The sequence below is a fragment of the Pollicipes pollicipes genome, unplaced genomic scaffold, assembly GCF_011947565.3.
Source record: "Pollicipes pollicipes isolate AB1234 unplaced genomic scaffold, Ppol_2.1 Scaffold_4295;HRSCAF=5057_pilon_pilon_pilon, whole genome shotgun sequence".
In the NCBI taxonomy this organism is placed as follows: Eukaryota; Metazoa; Arthropoda; class Thecostraca; order Pollicipedomorpha; family Pollicipedidae; genus Pollicipes; species Pollicipes pollicipes.
Genome location: NW_023596461.1, coordinates 5549892 through 5571360, shown reverse-complemented (window position 1 = coordinate 5571360; position 21469 = coordinate 5549892). Strand labels below are relative to the sequence as shown.

The 21469-nt window shown below is 51.0% G+C and overlaps 1 protein-coding gene across 1 annotated transcript; it reads left to right on the top strand.

The window, feature by feature from the left end:
- The first annotated feature begins 748 nt into the window (after positions 1–748).
- Positions 749–11198, top strand: LOC119097109 (apolipoprotein D). The gene is made up of 6 exons (XM_037220154.1): positions 749–935; positions 5485–5618; positions 7167–7258; positions 9881–9976; positions 10327–10457; positions 10849–11198. Exons 1-6 carry the CDS (start codon positions 837–839, stop codon positions 11074–11076), a joined length of 780 nt encoding a protein of 259 aa, XP_037076049.1. The 5' UTR covers positions 749–836; the 3' UTR covers positions 11077–11198.
- Positions 11199–21469: the final 10271 nt, after the last annotated feature.

Below are 21469 nucleotides of genomic sequence, written 5' to 3'. Positions count from 1 at the left end.
AAACATACAATTAGTATGTTAGGCTGCTGCTAGAATGCTATGCACGTGTTTTTTCATGTTTTGATTCACCGCCCACCAAGCGAAACAAATTGAGTGAGTGAGTGACATCTGACTATTCTATGACAAACATATGCGTATGTTTAGCATGAATTTGAATTTCAAGGCAAACCTGGAAACCAGCTCGGCACTTTTCATCGAGGAGAGACAGCGTGGAGCTCTGCATGTGGATGGGAGAAGCCTGCATGGGGCTCCGTCCCCAACTGAGAGTAGACCGTACGTAGCTGCGCCCCTGTCTGGGAGGAGACCGTGGGCAGCTCTGTAGTGTGGAGCATCATCTCTGACCGGGAGGAGGTGGTGTGGAGCTCCGTCTCTGGCCGGGAGGAGGTGGGGGGGAGCTGGTGTGGAGTTCCGTGACCGGTCGGGAGGAGATGGCGTAGAGCTCCGTCTCTGTCCGGGAGGAGGTGGGGGGAGCTGGTGTGGAGTTCCGTGACCGGTCGGGAGGAGATGGTGTAGAGCTCCGTCTCTGTCCGGGAGGAGGTGGGGGGAGCTGGTGTGGAGTTCCGTGACCGGTCGGGAGGAGATGGTGTAGAGCTCCGTCTCTGGCCGAGAGGAGGTGGGGGGAGCTGGTGTGGAGTTCCGTGACTGGTCGGGAGGAGATGGCGTAGAGCTCCGTCTCTCTCCGGAAGGAGGTGGCGTGAAACTCCGTCTCCGGCCTAGAGGAGGCAGCGTGGAGCTGCCTCGGCGCCCGTGGCGTGCCGCCAGTCGACCGCCGGTGCCGCTCCAGACCGGGTGCCGCTGTGACTTCTGCGCCGCACACCTGACCGGGACTGGAAGCCATGGCCATGGGACCCGTCTGGAGGCTGCTGCTGCTGGTGACCTGTGCTTACGCCCAGTGCCGGCGCTTCCCTGCCATCAGAGAGTTCGACATCAACTCGGTGAGTCATTTCGTCAGGACAAGCGCCCTGGAATGCTCGCTAAAGCAAACGTGCGGTTGGAGTAGACCAGAAAGGTGAAGAGCGCTGGAGCTTGAGATAGAATGGCCGCCGGAAAGGTCTTTTGGTTAGATGTTCCAATACACTTCACGTCACTAGCATTATGATCGAGCATGCGATAGACCAGCATTCAAAAGCCCAGTGTTAGCTGTTTGCTAATCTGAACGCCATGTGTAGCTGCACGGAGAGTACAGCACGCACCAAGGCGTTTCTCTTTGAAATGACCTTCTGACGTTGAAGCCCTCCAGCACATACACAAACTCATCAGTAGGATCAATGCTTACTGGGAATATGTGCTGGCGGAATTCATGAAACCATCAACCAGTAAACATGCATATGAGTGATCGTGGGAGTGTTAATTAGGGAAAATTTCCAGCCGTGGAACGCAGTGGGCCACTCGTAGATTGGAGCAGCATGGCAAGTTTCAAAACACTCAGAAGCTGAGGTCCCGAAAAATAGCTCAGTTGGCACCATCCGATGAAATAATTGGCGCGGACATCCGCGAACTGTTGGTAAATTCTGCTGTCCCTTAGTTATTAATAAAAAATGTTCTATCAAAGCTGTGCAATCCGCTTAGTGAGTCAAATCAAACAGTACATGTTTCGTGTCCAAGCAACGCACAAGACTGTCTTAGGATGGCCGAAGCCGAAATCAGGGAGGAAATGAAAACGCTTAAAGGGAAGTGCGTGTTTCAGTGTGACATTTCCGGACACAGACCTACGCACTTGCTGGGTTTTATTCGAACGCAGCCATTCCCTCCGTCAAAGTGGGCATTTAACATTTGGTTACAACTGCCAGATGTTCCTTGCGGAGCCATCGTATTCACGAGCATTCATTTCTTCCGTCGTGGTATGCCCACAAACGCCCAAACCACCTACCTCACAGATCACGACGCCTGTGCTCACGAGGCGTCAGCCCCCCCCCCCCCTCCCCCATAACGCTCCGCTCTGGAGGCTACCTGCGGTCAGCCACGCTTCCCACGTGAGCCCTGGAGCAAACTGTTCGACAGATTATCCCGTACTTATACTGGGGTGTGCCGTTCGTGAGACCTGCACGTGGTTTCTGTCCGATCGTGACGCTTTTAAGTTCATGAAACACTCGATGAAGGTTCCGTCCATATACAGTGAGCTGGCGAGGTAGCAACTGAAAACTGTTATAATTGACTGACATAGGCGGCCCAGAATGGATGTATGCTGCTGCTTCTGTGTGTTTTCATCTCTTCCCCCCCCCTTCCGCCTCCATGTAGCAGGGCCTCATTGCTCCACATAAGGAACGAGACGTTTCGCTGCGCCCCTACGGTCTGGGAATAACATCTTGGTATGTTGATGTTATTTACACCGTAACACCGAAACATCATGACGTTTGTGTGCGCTTTTTCGCCAGGCATCTAACGGGCTTAGTGTTGACGGTGAATAAGCGAGTTAATATGAATATTGATCGTGGTTTTCGGATCTACATTGAAATGTAGCTCGGAACTCAAATTAGCGTTCAGTTTGGGTTGAGTACGGACGGATGCTGCACTCTACAGAGACTTGTCTTATCAGCCAATATTAAGTAAAATGTTGTGCAGCTCGCGATGGCATCGCATTACTGAATATTTGATAAATGTTGTTGAATGACCCCGGCCTCCAAAAACCTCCAAAGTTGCTTTGGTGCATTTATGCAATTATTATCCATAGAGTGCATTTATTGCGACTCGACAGCCAGCAAACGATTTATGGGGAATCACAAAGTGATAGCTACCACGTTGGAGGTGAGCTAGCCGTCTTCAATAGCTCGCTATTTTTGTAGTCCATTTCGTCATAAGGAACCTTCTGGAAATGAAGTATTCGAAATCTCATATATATTTTGTAGTTATGTTGGAATAGAGCCCGGTAAGACGGTTCCAGTATAACCCTGTATCTAGCCATTGACCCCACTTGGCGTTGAATCCTTAACGATTTCCTTAAACGGCCACCACCGACAGTGCCGGTTCTATCTTCCCTTATCGCTGCCTGGCTTCGGCTCGTAATGAGAGCCGACTGCAACGACGCTACATGTTGAGAGATTGCAGGTCTGTCACGGGCAGCAGCACTTTACCACCGATGCACCCTTATGTTCGCTTGTCAGATGAGCCTCAAATTGTCACACCTCATTTTGAAGGTGTGTGTTAAGTTCTTTGATATTTTTTAACGCAAGCTCTTTCATAAACTAAACACATACGTCGCCCCTCCCAAAAAGTATCGCTTACCCTACCCTAATGTGTAATGAAAAAATTGAACAGAGGAAGGACGGCAGACATGGATGAAATGCAAGCTTCCTAGATTCAGCCCTCTCGGCATCAGCACCTGTAAGTGGCTGGCAATACCATTCACCACGGCCACCCAAGGCCAGGTGCATTCCACCGTGCCAGCCGGCAGGCACGTGGCTAGCGATATTATTCACCACGGCCACCCAAGGCCAGGTGCATTCCACCGTGCCAGTCGGCAGGCACGTGGCTAGCGATATTATTCACCACGGCCACCCAGGGCCAGGTGCAGCCCACCGTGCCAGCCGGCAGGTCACCGCTTCCCGATGAGCTTGGTAAAGCGCCTGGTGGGTCTATTCACAAAAGTTTCTTTCTCTATGATTCGTGGCAACATCTCTCCGCATTTCCGTCTCCAGCGTCTGGCGAAAAGCAAGGAAACGGCTGGATTGGATCCCTACTGACCTGGCACAGTGGTCTTCTGTCAGATGGGCAAAAGCGGGCACGGTAGGACTCCTGCCAGTGACTGTTTCATAGGTCTAATACACTTTGTGATCATGTGATAAGGAAAGAAAAGACAAGGTTGTGGTTAATGCGGAGCCATGCAGACAAACTAGCTAATACCGAGCCCTTCGTGACCCAGGGGCAAGGTGCGATGGAAGATCTAGGGAGATCGGAAGGGAATCGAAGAGTTAGGGCCGTCCAATCGGATGGTAGTTTATCCAAGGGAGCATCAGCATCCACTGGTTTGACGGACCGACGCCTACCTTGAGATTTCTAAGCCGGCAATGCGACCCCAGTTGAGCATTTTCTCACCAGCATGACTCACGCGCACCCCCACGTGACGCTCGCCCTGTACAGCCATTGGTTGAGCGCAGCGGCTGCCGGCCTTATTTTTAGCATGAACGCATGCTATTTGCTGGAACTCGAGCGTCGAAATCCGTGAAAACTATGTGTTGATAGCACAAAACCAACAGCATACACACTGTTCAAATATGTACTGCGGTGAACTGATTTTCAACGAAAATATGCATGTTTTGTGTTCATTGCCAGCAAACAAGCATCCATTTTGAAGATACCCAATATTTATCGTGCTATTGCCCACTAGTTTGTAACGTTCTCACCGTGTTTTTTTTTTTGGAAGCGCATTGAAAAATATGTTCTGACGAATTTGTATGTTGTGAAGGCCTACGCATGACTGTGTATGTTGCATATAATTTTAGTACCTGCACCGCAACGAGGAAGTTGGCAGCCGATCAAGTTGCTTGAAAATCTGCAAATTGGAACATTTTGAGAATTTTTGCTTCACACCGGTTAGCCCCTGCACAGATATATCTACTTCACCTTAAAAAGTTACATACTGGTCGCATCATTGATTTCCATGCACTTTATTTAAACGATATTGAAATTGAGATGAGCATTCCAAATAATTTGGCACATTGTGCTGCTGTGAAACGGTCCATTGTCTTTTTGTTTGGTGTCGGAAGCTGGCCCTGGGAGAAGAATCGATTACCCTTCACCAAGGCCCAACCATGCGCTGAAGGTAGGAGGCTATCGATTAGCATAGGACAGGTTAGAGAACAGGTATTTTGCTTCATGCCCATGAACATTACGGTGCTGTGAGTGTGTTCACTGTTTCTTTTTGGGGGGGGGGGAATGCCATTTCATTTCGCAAGCGAATGTACCTGCCCAGTCTTATCCACTAATGCAATGACTCTTTACCACAGTCGTCATGAAATGACATGCATCGGATGGCGTCGGAAAGGCGCTGCTGGTGTTGACCGGTTTTGGCCTTCGAGCTTCGTTGTGTCCGCAGAGCAGCACACGTCAAACCTGGATCGGACAGGAAGCTTCTTAGTGAACAAGTGTCCCGTGCCAAAAAGACCGCATTTGGTTCGAAAATAGCCGGCGCAACTAAATTGGTGAACGTGTACACCTCATCGATTCAAAAGAATGCTAGCAAAGTAAAAAATGACTGCCAGAAATGCAATCTTTGCCTGCCAGGTCGTTGAAAAACGCAAAAAATCGGGCCATAAAAGCCGAGAAATGCAGGTGATGGAAAACTTACATGGTGGAGAAGCTATTTTAGATCAGAAGAGCAGCACAAAACCACCCAGCCGTGGGATTACGCAATCAACCGATACATAATAATTCGAATTCCGTGATCAGAACGTGTAATGGGCCACTACGCACATTTCGAAAAAAACACAGTTGTACAGTATCACCTGATGACATGCACTAACCACATTTGTCGTACCTTTGTTTCAGTACTTGGGTCGCTGGTACCTCCAGTACAAGTTCAGCAACGAAGTATCCGTGCCGTTGTCTCAGTGCTGGAGCTGGTCGTACTACAAGGACATCAACAGCAAGCTGAAGGTTCAAACCACTTACGTCAACAGCCTGTAAGCACCACACTCTACCGTCCTCTCGCAAATGCAAACAAACAACACAATAGGTGACCTACCGAGGGGTGGACCAGCCCAGTGTTGTTCACAATTTACCGATGGGATCTGTACGTGTTTGAGTGAATGGTCGCCTACCTCACTTACGGCACCCGACCGTAAGAATATCGGCGCTGACCTCACGAAGGCGGTCCTCTTCCTCCGTGAAGTACTGTGCCTTTGCGTCCTTCGCCTAGATCCTCGTCATGCCTTTAGTCATATGATTTGGTTGGCGTCACCGTCAATCGTCGCGACATCATATCAGTGTCAATGGCCACAATGTCATGTCAGCACGACAGCTTGTAGATTGGTGGTGATGGCAATCAGAAGGTTGAACCACTATGCCTTTCAATCCCAACCTAAAATGAGGCTGATGTACGTCATTTCAGAGTCCTACGTCGATGGCGGCTTGGCGATGGCTGGGGCAATTATGTTTGTTCATGAGCACTGCGCTTACTCTGTCTGCTGCTAATCATTTTGGTTTATATCATGGCTATTTTAGCATTAGCCCTGGGATTTTAGCCCGGAATTTAAACTTTGGAACTCCCGCCGATATCTGTTGGAATCCTGTACTAAAGCACATTTCGAAAATTCAACGAAAGACCACCCACTGAGCGGCATAAAATCTGCGTGGTCCCAAACTCTGACTTGCAGACGAGGCCAGTTAAAAGGCGCGAATAAATTCAGGAGTTGATGGGAGGAGCTTTAGGCGCCGCAGGATTTCCATCACGCGGCTTTGTCCAGGGGCATGCTGATGAGGCGTTTTCGCCGCTCGCCTCGCGCTTCGTCCCGCGCCGAACCGCTAGAAGGACGCGCGCCCTGCCCACACCATGACGGCGCGGGTAGAAAGTGCGCCGAGCGGCGGTGGCGGCGCTTCGACGACGCTTTCGCCGCGCGTCGGCCCGGCCACGAGCGGACAAAGGCGACGTCTGACCGACTGACGCCGCTGAATCCCGCTTATGAGCCAGGAATGCGCAGAGCACGGCGCGCGGCGCTCGGCGCCTGCTCCTGGCCTCTTTTCCGCGGATGTGGAGATCCCATGTCTTCTCCCGGATCTCGGCCGGCAGGTGATGACGTCATCAGGCACGCACGCGCGACAGAAGTGACGGAAGTATCACGAGACTGAGTTTTTGCGAATGGCAAACTCGAGGTTCGAGGGAGTTTCTCGAGGCACGTTTTCGTTGTCAAGATCTCGGCCAGTAATAACAAGCTCCTCTTTCTCGGCAGATATGTTGCTGCAGTATGCTTTTCCACTCATCGGCCCTTCCCTGAGTAGGCACTTAAGACTAGTGGATACCTGGGCAAATGTAGCTAAAACGGCCATGTCCTCAACTCCAACTCCTTCACTGCCGGCAGTGTCTCACTGATGTCCCTCACGAGAGGTGCTGTTCCACGTTCTGTCTCCTACCCCCCAGCTGACCCACGGAGCCTGTGAGAGATCTCGTAACCCCGTGACCTGGGATGGGGCCGACGCATGTAATAAAACCACGCGTGTGTCGCATGTTCCAGGACAAACCGGGTGACCAACCACCAGAGCCGCGTTTGGATGAAGAACCCGACCGAACCGTCCCTGCTGCGGTACAATCTCAACTACTTCCTCTGTGAGTACTCACTGCTCTGACGGTTCGAGGAGTTGCAACATTGATGGCTACGTCGGGGAAGGTCATGGGCATGACGAGGAAGATGTCTCGCTAATGTGCGAACCATGTCATCCTGATTTGGCGCTTTCTGGGTGGCTGTTTGTACTGTCCCTACACACAGCAGAACTCTATGAGAACTCCCAAGACACTCTGGGAGATAGTTCATACGCTTGCACATGAAACCTTCTAGTACTTCCCACGTTGGATAACCCCAGCAATATCTAGGCTTCGCAGGGGGAGGCAATGCTCAGAAGTGTGTAGCATGCTCAACCCGCCGCCACAAGAGTGTGAATCGGACACCTACCGCAGGCTGTTTCCAGCGCCGTCCGTCACAACCGCGCTATCGATCGTACCATTGAGAACGTAAGCAGCCACACGCGCTGAGAAACAACACAAACGCTAATCGCTGAGCGGCCAGCCGAAGGCCTCGGGCCTGAGGACCACCAGTCACGAGGATCAGGCGCCCCGCACCACGGTCCCACGTCCTCGATCCCCGGCGAAGTCCGGCGCCGCGCTCCTGCACCCTGGCTTACTTCGCCACTCGCCCGTAACCCTCGTTACAGATGGCCACCGTGCGGTGGCGGCGTCACGCAGCGTGACGGCCTGCGTGACAGCGTGACGCCCGTAACGGTCCGGCCCTACCTCCGGCAGCAGTGTTTAGGCGGCTCCGTCGCAGAGTCGGGTGGCTCGGACAGAGGGTCGGGTGGCCCACACGCAGGGTGGGAGTGCCTCTTCCGCAGGGATGCGGACGCTTCTGCCTGTAGGTGGGGGTGCCTCCTTGGCAGGGATCTCGCCGTTCGCGACTCTGCGGTTCAATGTTATACTAATGCCCGCGTAGGTGGTAGCTGGTCCGCAATATTTAGGAGAAATGGGCTCATAGCAAGGCGTTTTTCAACTTCAGTGAGCGACCGCATTTAATGAGTTCGGCTTCAGCGGTCCTGTTGTTTTTCCGCCATCGGTAGAGGGCAGCCACCGACCCGTAACACACCAGCGGTGGACCGTTGAGGGTCGTATGGACGTAATAATGGCCTTTGGCTCGCAGTCTTCGCCAAGGGCGATCGATATCTCTGATGTACTCCATCTCAGGCTGTTCACCAGTGTTGATTGCACTTCGCTCGTAATAAATACTTGTCCTGTTTTCCTCATGCATGAATTTGTTTGTTTAGCCACGGTTTTACTGGAGTGATCACGAAAGTTGAGTGAGACGCAGTTTATGCGTACGCCGATATGAGCCGTTGATTGGAAGAGAGCGGTTGCTAGTTCGCTCCGTGAATCTGACGTTACTCCAACCAGCTCAAACAGACGGTCAGGACTTACCGCGCCACTCAGGAAGCTTTCACTGTTTGCCTCCATCCAAGTGAGGCTGAGAGGTCTTGAGGGACTGCCTTGCTTCATGCGCCAATGAATGACATGACGACCAATTAACTTTCAAAGACAATAGTGATCCTGCCTGCGGACCTAAGGAGGTGAAACCAGATGGTTTCGGGGCATGACCATTTGAGCTGAAGTGATTCTACTTCAATTATATGATATATATATATATATATATTTATTTATTTATTTGTTTATTTATATGTTTCACAAGATCGGAAAACGAAGTTTGTCAGTGTCAGACACTGCTCCAGAGCCCCAGCTAAACTCATCTCAAGTCAAATCCTTAACACCAAGATGCGAACGCGGGCGAAATCGCTCAGTTTTCGATGCAAATGCGAAGTACATCATTGCGACTAGTCTACGATCCCAAAGTGCAAAAAAATCCTTGTGAAGCTGAAGTTTCAAAGGTGTAAATGTGAAAGTCTCTGTGCTGCCGGTGGTGCCAGCTGGAATAAATGTCAGTTGGTTAGAAACCAACGGGTGAATGTTGAAGATGACGGATAAATAAATTGGGTTCCAATCTTGCCCTTCCTGGGTACAACTTGCATGGAATCTGCTTATGTCATTGCTTTCTCATGCTGTAACAGGAACAGCACCGCTCGTTAAGCGCAAAGCCGTCAAAGGGAAAATTCAAAATTGTGAGGCACGTCATGGGATGATTTAAGGATTAATGGTATTCATCTTGTCACTTGAAAGCGAACACTCGGACGTAAATTGATGTGCTGCAGACGTCGAATACTTCGCAGAACGTGCGGAAGTGCAACGTGATCTCGTCTGACTCCTCCCGACGCCCGCCAATCGGAAAAAGCGGCTGAAAGATCTAAAAAAAAATGGGACGTAGAGCCAAGCTGTGTTTTGAGTTTTGTCGTGGTGGTCGCATGGAACTCAACACGCCAGTCGTGGGTTCGACAGGGGGCGAGACAGCATTCACAGCCGGTGAAAGAGGCGAAATCGCGTGAGCTGTCAAATGTTGGAAATTACGAATGTGAAACTCAAGGACAGGTTTATATATTGGTCTCCTACTTCCATATGACTTTACAAAAAGTCCACTGTCGTGTGTCAAATGACACGCTATCTTTGTCAGCCACAATAGTCGCACGGCCACTGTCAAGTACGCCGTCCCGTGGTCTGCTGACCTTCCGCTTACATGCACACTTCATTTCGGCATGGCGCTGGCAGGGTAATCTGATGTGAATCCTGTCGTTGCAGACAACAGAAATGAGGACTATCAGGTGATAGCCACAGACTATGCTAACTTCACGGTGGAGTACCAGTGCAGCGGCACAAACGTGCTCAACAAACGAGGTGAGGACTCTCGAGTCGGAGTCGCGGGCTCTGAGAAGAGTCGGAGGCTCTCAAGAAATCTCTGATCTCAGAGGGGCAGCGACCGGATATTCAAAGGACCATCGCATGAGAAAACTTCTTACAGGCAGGCGAAGCGCCGCCCGTGTGAATGCGCGGTGCATCTGCTGATGCGTCCTTGACCTCTGATAGCATGGCCTTGACCCCCGTGAAGGTGTGCTTGTCTTCTCCTGGAATGACCTTGGCTCCCTGCTGACGTAGAGCTGAATCCTTTCACGTAGCACTGGCCGTGCCGTCGTGACCTTTGCCCGCGTCCTCGTGACCGTGACCCGTTCGTGACCTGTGGTCGCCAGAGACGGTGTGGCTGCTGACGCGGGAGCAGCACCCGCACCCATTCACCCTGGAGCGGGCCTTTTCGGCGCTGTTACAGCTGGGCATGGACCGCGTGGACCTGGACCGCGAGTACCAGGACTGCCGGCCGCAGGTCAGTGACCCCGCCGGAGACACGCGACCGGCGACAGGCACCGTTTGGAGAGGCGCATATCTCACCAGTTCGTCGGTCGGTCCGTTCCCGGCCGATGGCATGCTGCGCATAGCCAATGATGTCTGATCCGCCCGAATAACTTGACCTCCATATTCAATATCAGTTCGGAATGATAATCGCCTGCTAAACGGTACCGCGATCTGGTGAAATCGATCCAAACATTGTGAAAGATCACAGTAATGTTCAAAATTCTCAGCATGCTTCAGACAATATCTTTACGATTTAAGTGGCATGCCTGAGAGGCATAGAAGCGCACGAACGCAACGACAAGCAGGCGAACACGCACACTTTGTTCCTCGTGCCTTCCGTCACATGCTTGTTCCTGTTGCAGAACATATTGAACCGCTTCGACGGTCCCACGTTCCTGGAGTGGCTGGTCGGCGGACGCACGTCCCGTTCCGACGGTCCCACGTTCCTGGAGTGGCTGGTCGGCAGACGCACGTCCCGTTCCGACGGTCCCACGTTCCTGCAATGGCTCACTGGCGGCGCGTCCGACAGAATCGATCGGCAAATGCGGGGCAAATCCCTCTCGGGCTTCCTGGCCTGGATGGGTCTTTGAGGGGTGTGAATGAGTGCACGGTTCCTGTTATTGCGCTCGGGCCCCGGGATAAACGGCGCGTTCCGGCCCCACCCAGCTCTGTTTGTTGGCGAAGTGGTTCCCACAGCGCGTCGACGAACGGGGCTCAGTGCTTCCCTTATCGGTACCGCAGTGCCCAGCAAATACCGTCAGCGCCAGTGTCAGCACCCAGAGTCGGAGACGCAGCTCACCCTGCTGATCTGTGCAGCGAGCCTACATGCAATATGCGTGCTTCTCGATCTGAAAGGGAGGTGGGTATTCGATCAGCTCTGTTCGCGGTTAGTTTCCCAGTTGGCCGCCTGGCGGCGCGCTGTTCGGCAGCGCTACTGGCGGCCTCGGCGGTGCGCTGCGGGCTGCTGCTCTTCCGGAGAAGACGAGCCGCTCAGCAACCGCAGCAGGTGGATTACCTCGCCCCGGAACTATGGAGCGTGCGAGCGATTGACGGTTCGGATGTACAAAATAGCGACGACCATCGCCGTCCATCACTGCGTGGGCCTTTGTTTTACTTTTGTATTGTTCTGTTCTGTTACGCGCATACTACCGATGGCTTCAGGCAGCCGAATTACCTCGCGGTCGTAGCTTAGATGTTGGTGAGGAATGAGATCGTTATGACTTGTGCTATGCATGTTGTTGTTGTTGAACTCATGGAAAATGCAGCTAATTTGAAATTGCACGCCTTTATATCTACAAACAGTGACTTGGGATTCGAGGCTACCCGAACACAATACAACTAGGCATGCGCACAACCAGACGGCACAAAACAGCCTCAGCAGCTTGAGCGCTCTGCGACAGCGGCCTAGCCCAGCCGCAGAGCAGTCGCTCGCCGCCTGCGGCTGTATCTGGGGCGTTACGGCGTGGTCAGCCGGGCAGGGACAGTCGTGAGGGTGCCGTCATGGCCGCCAGCTCTGGAACCGTGTCAGCCTGCCGCCTCGTCCGCGTCGTGCGTCGGAGAAAGCGCGCCGCACCGCAGTTAGCCGGGGAGACATTGCGACGAGCGGCGCTGGTGGCGGCGACCGGCTGGCCTGACCTGACTTGGCCACCGCCGGCCGACTGACCTGACCTGACCTGACTTGACTTGGCCTGACCTGGCCGTCGGTACCCGGGCAGACCTCAACTGACCTGAACTGGCCGCCGCCGGCCAACTGACCTGATCTGACTTGATTTGGCCTGACCTGGCCGTCGGTACCCACGGCAGACCTCACCTGACCTGAACTGGCCGCCACCGGCCGACTGACCTGATCTGACTTGATTTGGCCTGACCTGGCCGTCGGTACCCGCGGCAGACCTCACCTGACCTGAACTGGCCGCCGCCGGCCGACTGACCTGACCTGACCCGGTCGCCGCCGGCCGACTGACCTGACCTGACCTGACCTGGCCTGACCTGGCCGCCGGTACCCGGACAGACCTTACCTGACCTGAACCTGAACTGGCCGCCGTCGGCCGACTGACCTGACCTGACCCGGTCGCCGCCGGCCGACTGACCTGACCTGGCCGCCGCCGACCGGCTGACATGCCCCGACCTGACCTGGCCGTAGGCGCCTGGGCTGACCAGGCTGCGGCTTTCGGGTGACCTGACTGTCACACTCTGCGGGGGCTGAAACCGTTCGCCCGACTGTGGTTTGGACCATTATCGGCCATATTACAGCCCCATCTCTCGAGTAATGCGGGACTCAGAGACAAACCACGCAAAGGATGGAGGATTCTGAACCTGACTTGTTTCGACGTAGTAAAAATAAGTGCCGCTATTCTGAACTATAACCAGCATAGTAGTTTATACACCTACTGTGCTGGAAACATTGTACGGCAAAATTGGCTCATTGTTTTTACTCTTCTGTAACTGGTTTCGTGAAGCAAAACCACACCCAGCTGCATCGTTTTTTAATAGTGCTGTATGAGCACATAAAGCAAACAATTTTCATTCATCTTAACCTTTTACCTTGGGCCTCTTGAAAATTGATCAAGCTTAGTGGTTATATGGCCATATGCTTATACACAGTGATTTAATAACTGGGTGAATGCTATTTTTGTGCGATGAAAATACTGCTGCTCAAAGTTTCGTGAGATGAAAGTACAACGTGCGCCATTCGGCACAATAAAGTAATATATAAAATCGCACAATAAAGCGCATGGGCGAGAGACAAGGTTTCGCGGATTTATTCCATTCACCAATCTCTTGCAAGCAATTTCCTCAGAAAAGAGCCGGGCAATGCTTGGCCTATATGCTTTCCGGTCAAGTTTTATACTGGCCTAATTTGGGACTTTTTGTCTCGGAGTTGACAAATGCTAATCAGGGAGCAGAAAAAGAATGCGACTTCCATGCGAGTACGTCAACAAGATATAAACAGCTAATTTCAGTTAAATGAAAGCAGAACACAAGACAAACCAGCGTAACGTGGGCTCGACTAACAACGTTTCAGTTTGACAATGCCTCGAGGCTCGGAGCGAATAATCGAAAAGCCGCGCCCATTGTTTGCATGACCTTGACCTTGGCAAAGCCCGCAGAGTTCAGTGGCAGCATACTGCACAGAGGCGCGCTGTAGCAAAAGTGTGTTATGGACCTGGGGGTGACTCGTCTTGTAGAGTTAATATTTGGCTTCGGCTGCGGACGCCTCGATTTGATTTCATGATTTCGTAACTTAAGACAAAAAAAAATTAATCGATTCGAAAGATATTGCATTAAGTTATTAGTACATAGGGCAGTTGCAGTTCAGCTTGTGTGCTTGCGCTTAGAGGAAAGTGACAGCAAAACACTTACTGTTTTTGCATACACGATTTCCATTTTACAACAGCAGGGGTGCCCAACTGCAATGTCTAACACATTACCTAGACAATACAAACCACACACACACACACTATTTGCGTTGCGTTCTAACCACCTCTGACTCTCTTCCACAACAAAATCATCAAAATTCCAAACGACAACAATGCTTCTCGCGATGGCCCCGCGCTGAGCGTTGGGTCAGTGGATACTTGCATGTGAACTGAAAAAGCATTTCTTGGGAAAGAACACGCAGAAGACCACGATGTCCATAACGGAATAAAGTACACACGAGGAGCATGCATGACGAAACAAGGAGCACTGATATTAGAGTATGCGTGCGTTCATATCAAGCTGCGCCCGGCCCGGGTCTGTGTCCTCGTCAAATCATGAATAGTGCAAACGAGATTTTTGACCTAAGGTATGAGGTCACCAGGGGTTATGAAAGGTCGAAAACGGTCGTTCCGCTAGATGAAGTTAAAACCTATGTTAACACGTCGAGACGAATATTGAGGGAACGGAAATAAACGTCAAGACTGTGGGGAAGTCCATTACGAGCATTTTTGCTCCCCCATAGGAGTCAAGTCAGACCAGGACACCGTTAGAAATTGGCCCACCAGTAGCCTACAAACACGATACTTTTCCTTAGTGTGCTTCTGGCCAAGTCCATCTCATTAGGTGCAGCTGTGGGGCAAAAGTATTCCAGACACAAAAATGTCAATAAAGGGTGACCTAGAGGTCGTCTGAGGTCAATTTAAGTCATGTTTGTAAGCCATCTAAGAGTAAAAATTGAAGTGCCAACCGTCTCTGTATGACCAGTAGTCTTTTCTGTGGCCAAAAACAGTGTATTGTACATCTAGAGGTATTCAAGATCGCATAGCTCTTGTCCACATCATGCAAGGCCCCTTCGACGCCTAGTAATGCATCTGTACCAAATTGAGAACAGGTACGCTGGTGCATGAAGTGAGATTAGCTTCACAAACGCGATGAGGAGGTGGTTGCACGCATCGCGCTAGTTTATTTAGCCTCTCCACTGCTGTTAGCATAGACCATTGAGCTTCAACGACCTCAAATCACCTTGCATGTCCTCGCATGACCTATTGTGACCTTCATACACATTAGAACGTCATCACAAGGTGTTTTCAGTGGAGTATTCAAAATCTGCGTCCAAAATTATCCCGTCACCTGCCTAATTTGATCAGCATGTGTTTTGCGGGTGGTATCCATGGAGCTAGGTAATGGCCTAGACCAAGGTCATGTGCTTTGCTGTCATAGATTGTTGTGCATGTAAGTACTCTCTCTCTCTCTCTCTCTCTCTCTCTCTCTCATCCTCTCTACTCTTCTCTCTCTCTCTCTCTCTCCTCTCTCTCTCTCTCTCTCTCTCTTCTCTCCTCTCTTCTCTCTTCTCTCTCTATCTCTCTCTCTCTCTCTCTCTCTCTCTCTCTCTCTCCTCTCTCTCTCTCTCTCTCTCTCTCTCTCTCTCTCTCTCTCTACTCTCTCTCTCTCTCTCTCTCTCTCTCTCTCTCTCTCTCTCTCTCTCTCTCTCTCTCTCTCTCTCTCTCTCTCTCTCTCTATACTATATATATCTATCTATATATATATATATATATATATATATATATATATATGCCATCAATGCAATCGACTCAGTGCAATCAGACGTGCGTTTTTAACAACATCGCAAAAATTTAATAGGGCCCTTTCAAAAACGTCCTCGCGCTTTTTACAAAAATATCAGCGTGTCTGTGAGTGAGTTTTCTCCAGGGGCTGTTTGTTAGATCTGAATGATGAAGGTAGATATGAGATATCCGGAATCTGCTTTAACGGGGTGATTTGTTTCCCTTGGCGTTGATGGTGCCACCTATGCTCGCAAGCACCAGATTTGTGCCTGTGAAGTTACCTGACGCGGATGCCAGGACATAGTGTCGTCCATATGTACGTGCCCTCGCACCGCAAGCCTGGCAGCGTGCATCTCGCTGGCTTGACATGTATTCTGGAGATGCTGCCTGCCAACGTTTATCAGCCCCGCATCCACATGACCTCTTCCTCGCTGCACAACGATGCATGTGTGTGTGTGTGTGTGTGTGTGTTGTGTGTGGTGTGTGTGTGTGTGCTGTGTGTGTGTGCGTGTGCGTGTGTGTGTGTGTGTTGTGTGTGTGCTGTGTGTGTTGTGTGTGTGTGTGTGTGTGTGTGTGTGTGTGTGTGTGTGTGTGTGTTTGTGTTGCGTGTGTGTGTCGTGTTCTATGTGTTCTGCATAAGGGACGCCACTGATGACGCACCTGTGCATCATCACATCACAGAATCACAGCTGCGGGTTGAAGCTTCGTGCCACTGTCCAATCCTCGTGTGTCTGGTAAAAATGTATCCACAAATTTCAAACACTGGAGTACACTTATTTGCGTATTAGAATGCAGCAAACGAACCATGCGTTCAGCCCTAGTGTTCACCGGGTTTCTATCACTTATTGGTAGGACTATTCGGGACAGCTGGGGTGGGAGGCCACGACGTTGTAGTTTTGGGATAACCCAAGCTGCTCTGCCACATGATAGCCGCTTAACGGCAGCTAGGAATCTTCATAGCTAACCAACCGCAAAATGTCCCGGGATATGGCTGGCAGCGCACGGTAACTGGTATGAGTCCACCGCTCGAGGACCCACTCGTGCCTCTGACGCTGTGTTGTGTCCTGATACTCTCCTTTCCGGGAAATGAGTCGCGAAGCGACGTCGGGCCAAAGTCCGATCCATACAGGCCCGGGTCAGGACCCATTTAGCCGTATCGGCGGTGGCCGTTCTGTCCTGCCCAGTGTCCTGCCCTTGTCCTGCCCAGTGGCGTCTGTCCTGCCCATTGGCGGTCTCTCTTCTGTCCTGCCAGTGTCCTGCTTGTCCTGCCCAGTTGTCCGTCCTGTACTGCCCAGTGGCCGTCTGTCCTGCCCATTGGCGTGCTCTTCTGTCCTGCCCAGTGTCCTGCCCTTGTCCTGCCAGTGTCCGTCCTGTCCTGCCCAGTGTCCGTCCTGTCTGCCAGTGTCCGTCCTGTCCTGCCCAGTGTCCTGCCCTTGTCCTGCCCAGTGGCCGTCCTGTCCTGCCCAGTGGCTGTCTCGTCCTGTCCTGCCCAGTGTCCTGCCCTTGTCCTGCCCAGCGTCCGTCCTGTCCTGCCCAGTGGCCGTCCTGTCCTGCCCAGCGTCCTGCCCCTGTGCTGCCCAGTGGCCGTCCTGTCCTGCCCAGTGGCTGTCTCGTCCTGTCCTGCCCAGTGTTCTGCCTCTGTCCTGCCCAGTGGCCGTCCCGTCCTGAAATGGTCCTGGAAAAGGCTTCCGCCAAAAACACTCGCGAACGAAATTGCTCAGAATCCTACCCGCAAGGGTCGTCTGAGCCCAAACAAGCCACCGGTATGCTACTGGAAGGAGCGTCGGCACCAAAAGGCGTACAGAATGCGTTTCAGATAGGACCTCACTGACAAGCAATGTGCAGGCAGGGTACAGGTCTGTTCCGAACGAATGGTCCGTCCGCTGGAAACGTGCTCTGTTCAGCGACGAGTCGGCGCCCGTCCACCAATCCGCCAGAACCCCTGGTCCACGATCAGGATCAGACAGAAGTGGTCCGGGGCTCCACCGCTGCGGTCGAGTTAATCGAGTTAGTCCAGTTCGGAGTTAACGGTGGGGCGTGACGTTCAAGCAGCCTCTCAGTGAACTGAACATGATCCCGGATAAGATACCATCACCGTCAACACCAAACACAGCATCCATCCTGAAGGGTCTGTCTCTCGGCCATCAGTTCAACGGTCTCACATCAGCGCGAAGAAAATCTCCTGCCGACAGGAGAGCTTCGGCGTCATTTCCACCGCCGACACTTACACGTGAAACTTCTGGCGATCGTCATACGCGATATTAGTGCTGCACGGCTATACTCTTACTCCAAAACCTGTACCGGTACCGGTAATAAATATAATAACATAATGATATAAAATATGCAATAATAAACCAATACCTTTAAGTACGTCTGCTGCAAGAACTTCTGCAGTATTAAATTATAGACATTACTTCTACTGCAAAAGCTTTTACACGACAAAAGTGCTGGACTATTCTGTTAGTGCTGTCAGTGCTTATACTTCAAACACTAATGCTACGGGACACAAACGCTGCATGGCAAAATTTTTGCTCGAAAAAAATTATATCTGTCACGACTTGTACTACCAATACTTCTACGCGACATAAGTGCTACATCGTGAAATTTGTACCTCAAAACTTACATCAGTCATCACTTCTACTGCAAAAATGTACACGATTCTTCTCTACATGCGACGTCATACCGCATCGTGTACTAAGCGAGGTGGGTCGGAGCGACACGGGATGGCACGGGACAAAAACGGAACGGAACGGAACGGGACAAAATGGAACGGAATGGAACAGGGTAAAACAGCGCGAGGCGGAGGGGCGGAACAGAACTGGACGTGGCAGGGTGGATAAAATGATAGGACAAGGTAGGCAGCAGGACAGGTCATAGCAAGACAGGATTGGACTGGGCCTGCGATAGGTAGATGGCAAGATCGGTCTTATCTTGCTTGCCCTCTGCCTTTTCTCTGTCATACCGTCTGCTCTCTGGCCCTCTACCCTAAGTAACTTGCACTCCGAAATACCCTGTGCTATGCCGTGCCTGTTCTCCATACCGCATTGCCTTTTGTCACATCCCGCCCCTGTCCTGCGTTGCCTTCGGTCCCGCTCTGCCCTACTCCCCGCCCTGTTCTTGGTCCGTTCCTGTCATTGGTCCTGCCCTGTCCGATATTTAGCCCTTTGCGATGTGCTGTGCTGTGCTCTCCTGCCTTTCTTTGTATTATCCTTGCTCCCACCGTAGGGCGGGGCAGAGGACAGAAAGCTCTGCCCCAGGCAGCTCTTTATCCTAGACAAGCAACTCCTCTATGTTACGGCTTTCCTCTTACCAGCCCAGCTGCGACATCTGTACTCATGTTGTCCCTAGTCCTCTTTCTTGTCCCGTGTCTAACCTCAGTGCTGTCCTCCGTGCAGTCCTTCGGCCTATCCCCTTCGTTGTTTGCATTTTTGTTACGCCGTCGGCCGAAGTCGTATCACACCTTGGTCTGTCCGCGACCACTCTATCTTCTGCGCTGTTTTCTGTGATATTTTTTGCTGTCCTGACCTCTGTCCCTTACCCGTTCCGTTTTCTGTTCTGACCTCTTTCCTCGGCCTGGTGCTGTTCCGCCCTCTCCTGTCTCGGACACGGCACAGCACGATCCCACTCTGCATGCCCTGTATCTGGTCATGCTGCATGTTAGGTCGGGAAATGCCATTTGGCCATGTCGTTGTTAGACTTCTCAGCTGCTGTCGTTATGATATTAACTGACGTATTATGATTAATTACGTTAAGGGCCAAACGGCCTGCCTTTTGCGTTTAAAGGACGTGTCCATTAACACCTCTTTTGCTGAAGCCAAAATATTTTCTTCCATGCAGGTGTCAGGTGGAATTATATGCTTCTTTATTACCGAATAAAACAGTGTCCCAGGTGCCCAAGCTTTGGTGGAACTCGCGCAGTGTTATAGGCATCGCAGTACATTAGATTAGTACGCTCCCTCAGTCGCACCACATAATGGACGTGGCTTCATCCATATCAGCTCCAGCCCCGATTACCGCAAGACATTTCAGCAAAGCAGGCGATATGAAATCGGGCGAAAACTCATGCTGCAGCAAAAAATGGGGCGAAAACTTACGCTGCATAAAAACAGTCGTAGATGGCAAAACACATGGATATCCAGCAGACGCGGGCAATCTCGCAATGAAAAATTCGTGTTGGCGGTACGGACGGCTAGTAATTAATTGCATTACATCGTTTTGTCAATTTGTTGTGCATGAGATTAAGCAAATGTCGTAGAAGCTATGAACGTCGGCCGTGGCAGTCATTGTAGTAGCATTTTTTATCGTAATTATTTTATTTATTTATTTAATTATTTAAAAAATTATGTTATTATATGTTAATTTTATATATATATATATATATATATATTACGATATATATAATTAATATAACAAATTATAAATAAAAATTATTTTAAAAATATACGTAATTTCGCAACGCGATGGAGTGCCACCTCATGTCTGATTTGGCCCGCCCAAGTTCTCTAATTTGTGGGTTTCTCCAGAGCTTGTTGAAGTTCCGACTGTGAGAAGAACTACTGACGCGTATTATTTTTGAAGCAGGAGTTGTGTCACATAATGCTAATGTCGAGCAGACATGTTGGCGGTGGGGGTAATGTTGCACGTGTGTAAAAACCACAGAAGACGTAGCAGTAACAAAAGTAACGAGAGAAATAGTGTTTGAAGGCACTTTTTTGTCGTGCAGCCCCAAATGATGCACTCAAGTACTGGCAGAAGGATTAAGATCGGGTGGAAGTAAACAAGGACGTCTTTGCATAGAACACTGCAGTATAAACTACTACTGAAACTACTGTTAAATTGTAAGAGAATAGTCCCGTCTGAAGCGCTAATGCCGTGCATAGGTCTTTGCAGCGGGAGTAATATGGACTATTAGTGAGTACTGCAGAAGTTTCTGCAGTAGAATAAATGTCACGAAGAATCCACGCCGTCGCAGTTCTGTCGGTAGCACTATTTGCAGCATCACTAATGTCGTAACACTAAATGCCCCAGATCGGTCCTGGTCTGAAGCTGAAGGTGAGTGGCAGGTTGACGTGTGTTTTACCGCAACGCGGCGCACCATCTCGTCACTCTGTCACTGCCGAAAAATGTGATAATAAACACCCCCTCACTTGCCAAAGGAGACAAAGCTAGAAACAGACCGGACGTAATCCGTAGATCACGTTCGACACCGCAGAATGTCGTCCAGCAGGTCCTGGTGAAAAAGAGGCCACAAACAAATCTAGAGCAGCTGCGGAAGGCACTCAAAAAGACGTAATCCAATACCGGCCCCGCTGGGACGAGCAAAACTTTGGATGGCACGCCCCACCGTGCCGGTTTACGAATAAAAGCCCGAGAACATTGCAATAATCAAGTCTTTTTACTCAATTTAAAAGACAGATTACCATTCCCATACCATGATTACAAGCGTATTACATGATTGCGGACGAGGCAGTGGACCAAGTTAGTCTTGAAGTCCGGTGATGGGTAATTGTATAGCATCAGTCGCCCGTCCCGGAAGTGCCGCCGGAACGTGCAGAAGGGTCTTTGCTTGGCTTCTATCTTTGCAACCATTGATCGTACCGCCATGACATTTTCAGCAAAAGGAGCGCAAGTTGTAAACGTCATGCAGGAGTGCTTTTAAAGCACTTGGCTGCAGACTGTTTTCTCAGGTGCCATATTTATTCAATGTTACAAGAACCCGCCATTTCATGCATCAACATCATTAACATGAAAGCCAACAAACCTTCAAATCGCGAACGGCCTGAACCGGCCGCCGGCGAGCAGAACAGATTCAGACCTCGGTTACGCAATAGGCTCGGATTGAAGCGCCGAACGTTGTCAGACGTCCAGGCGACATATGTGACTAACAGTGGGCTCGGATTGAAGCGCCGAGCGTTGTCAGACGTCCAGGCGATTTGCGACTAACAATGGACTCGGATTGAGGTGCCGAGCGTTGTCAGACGTCCAGGCGACCTTTGAC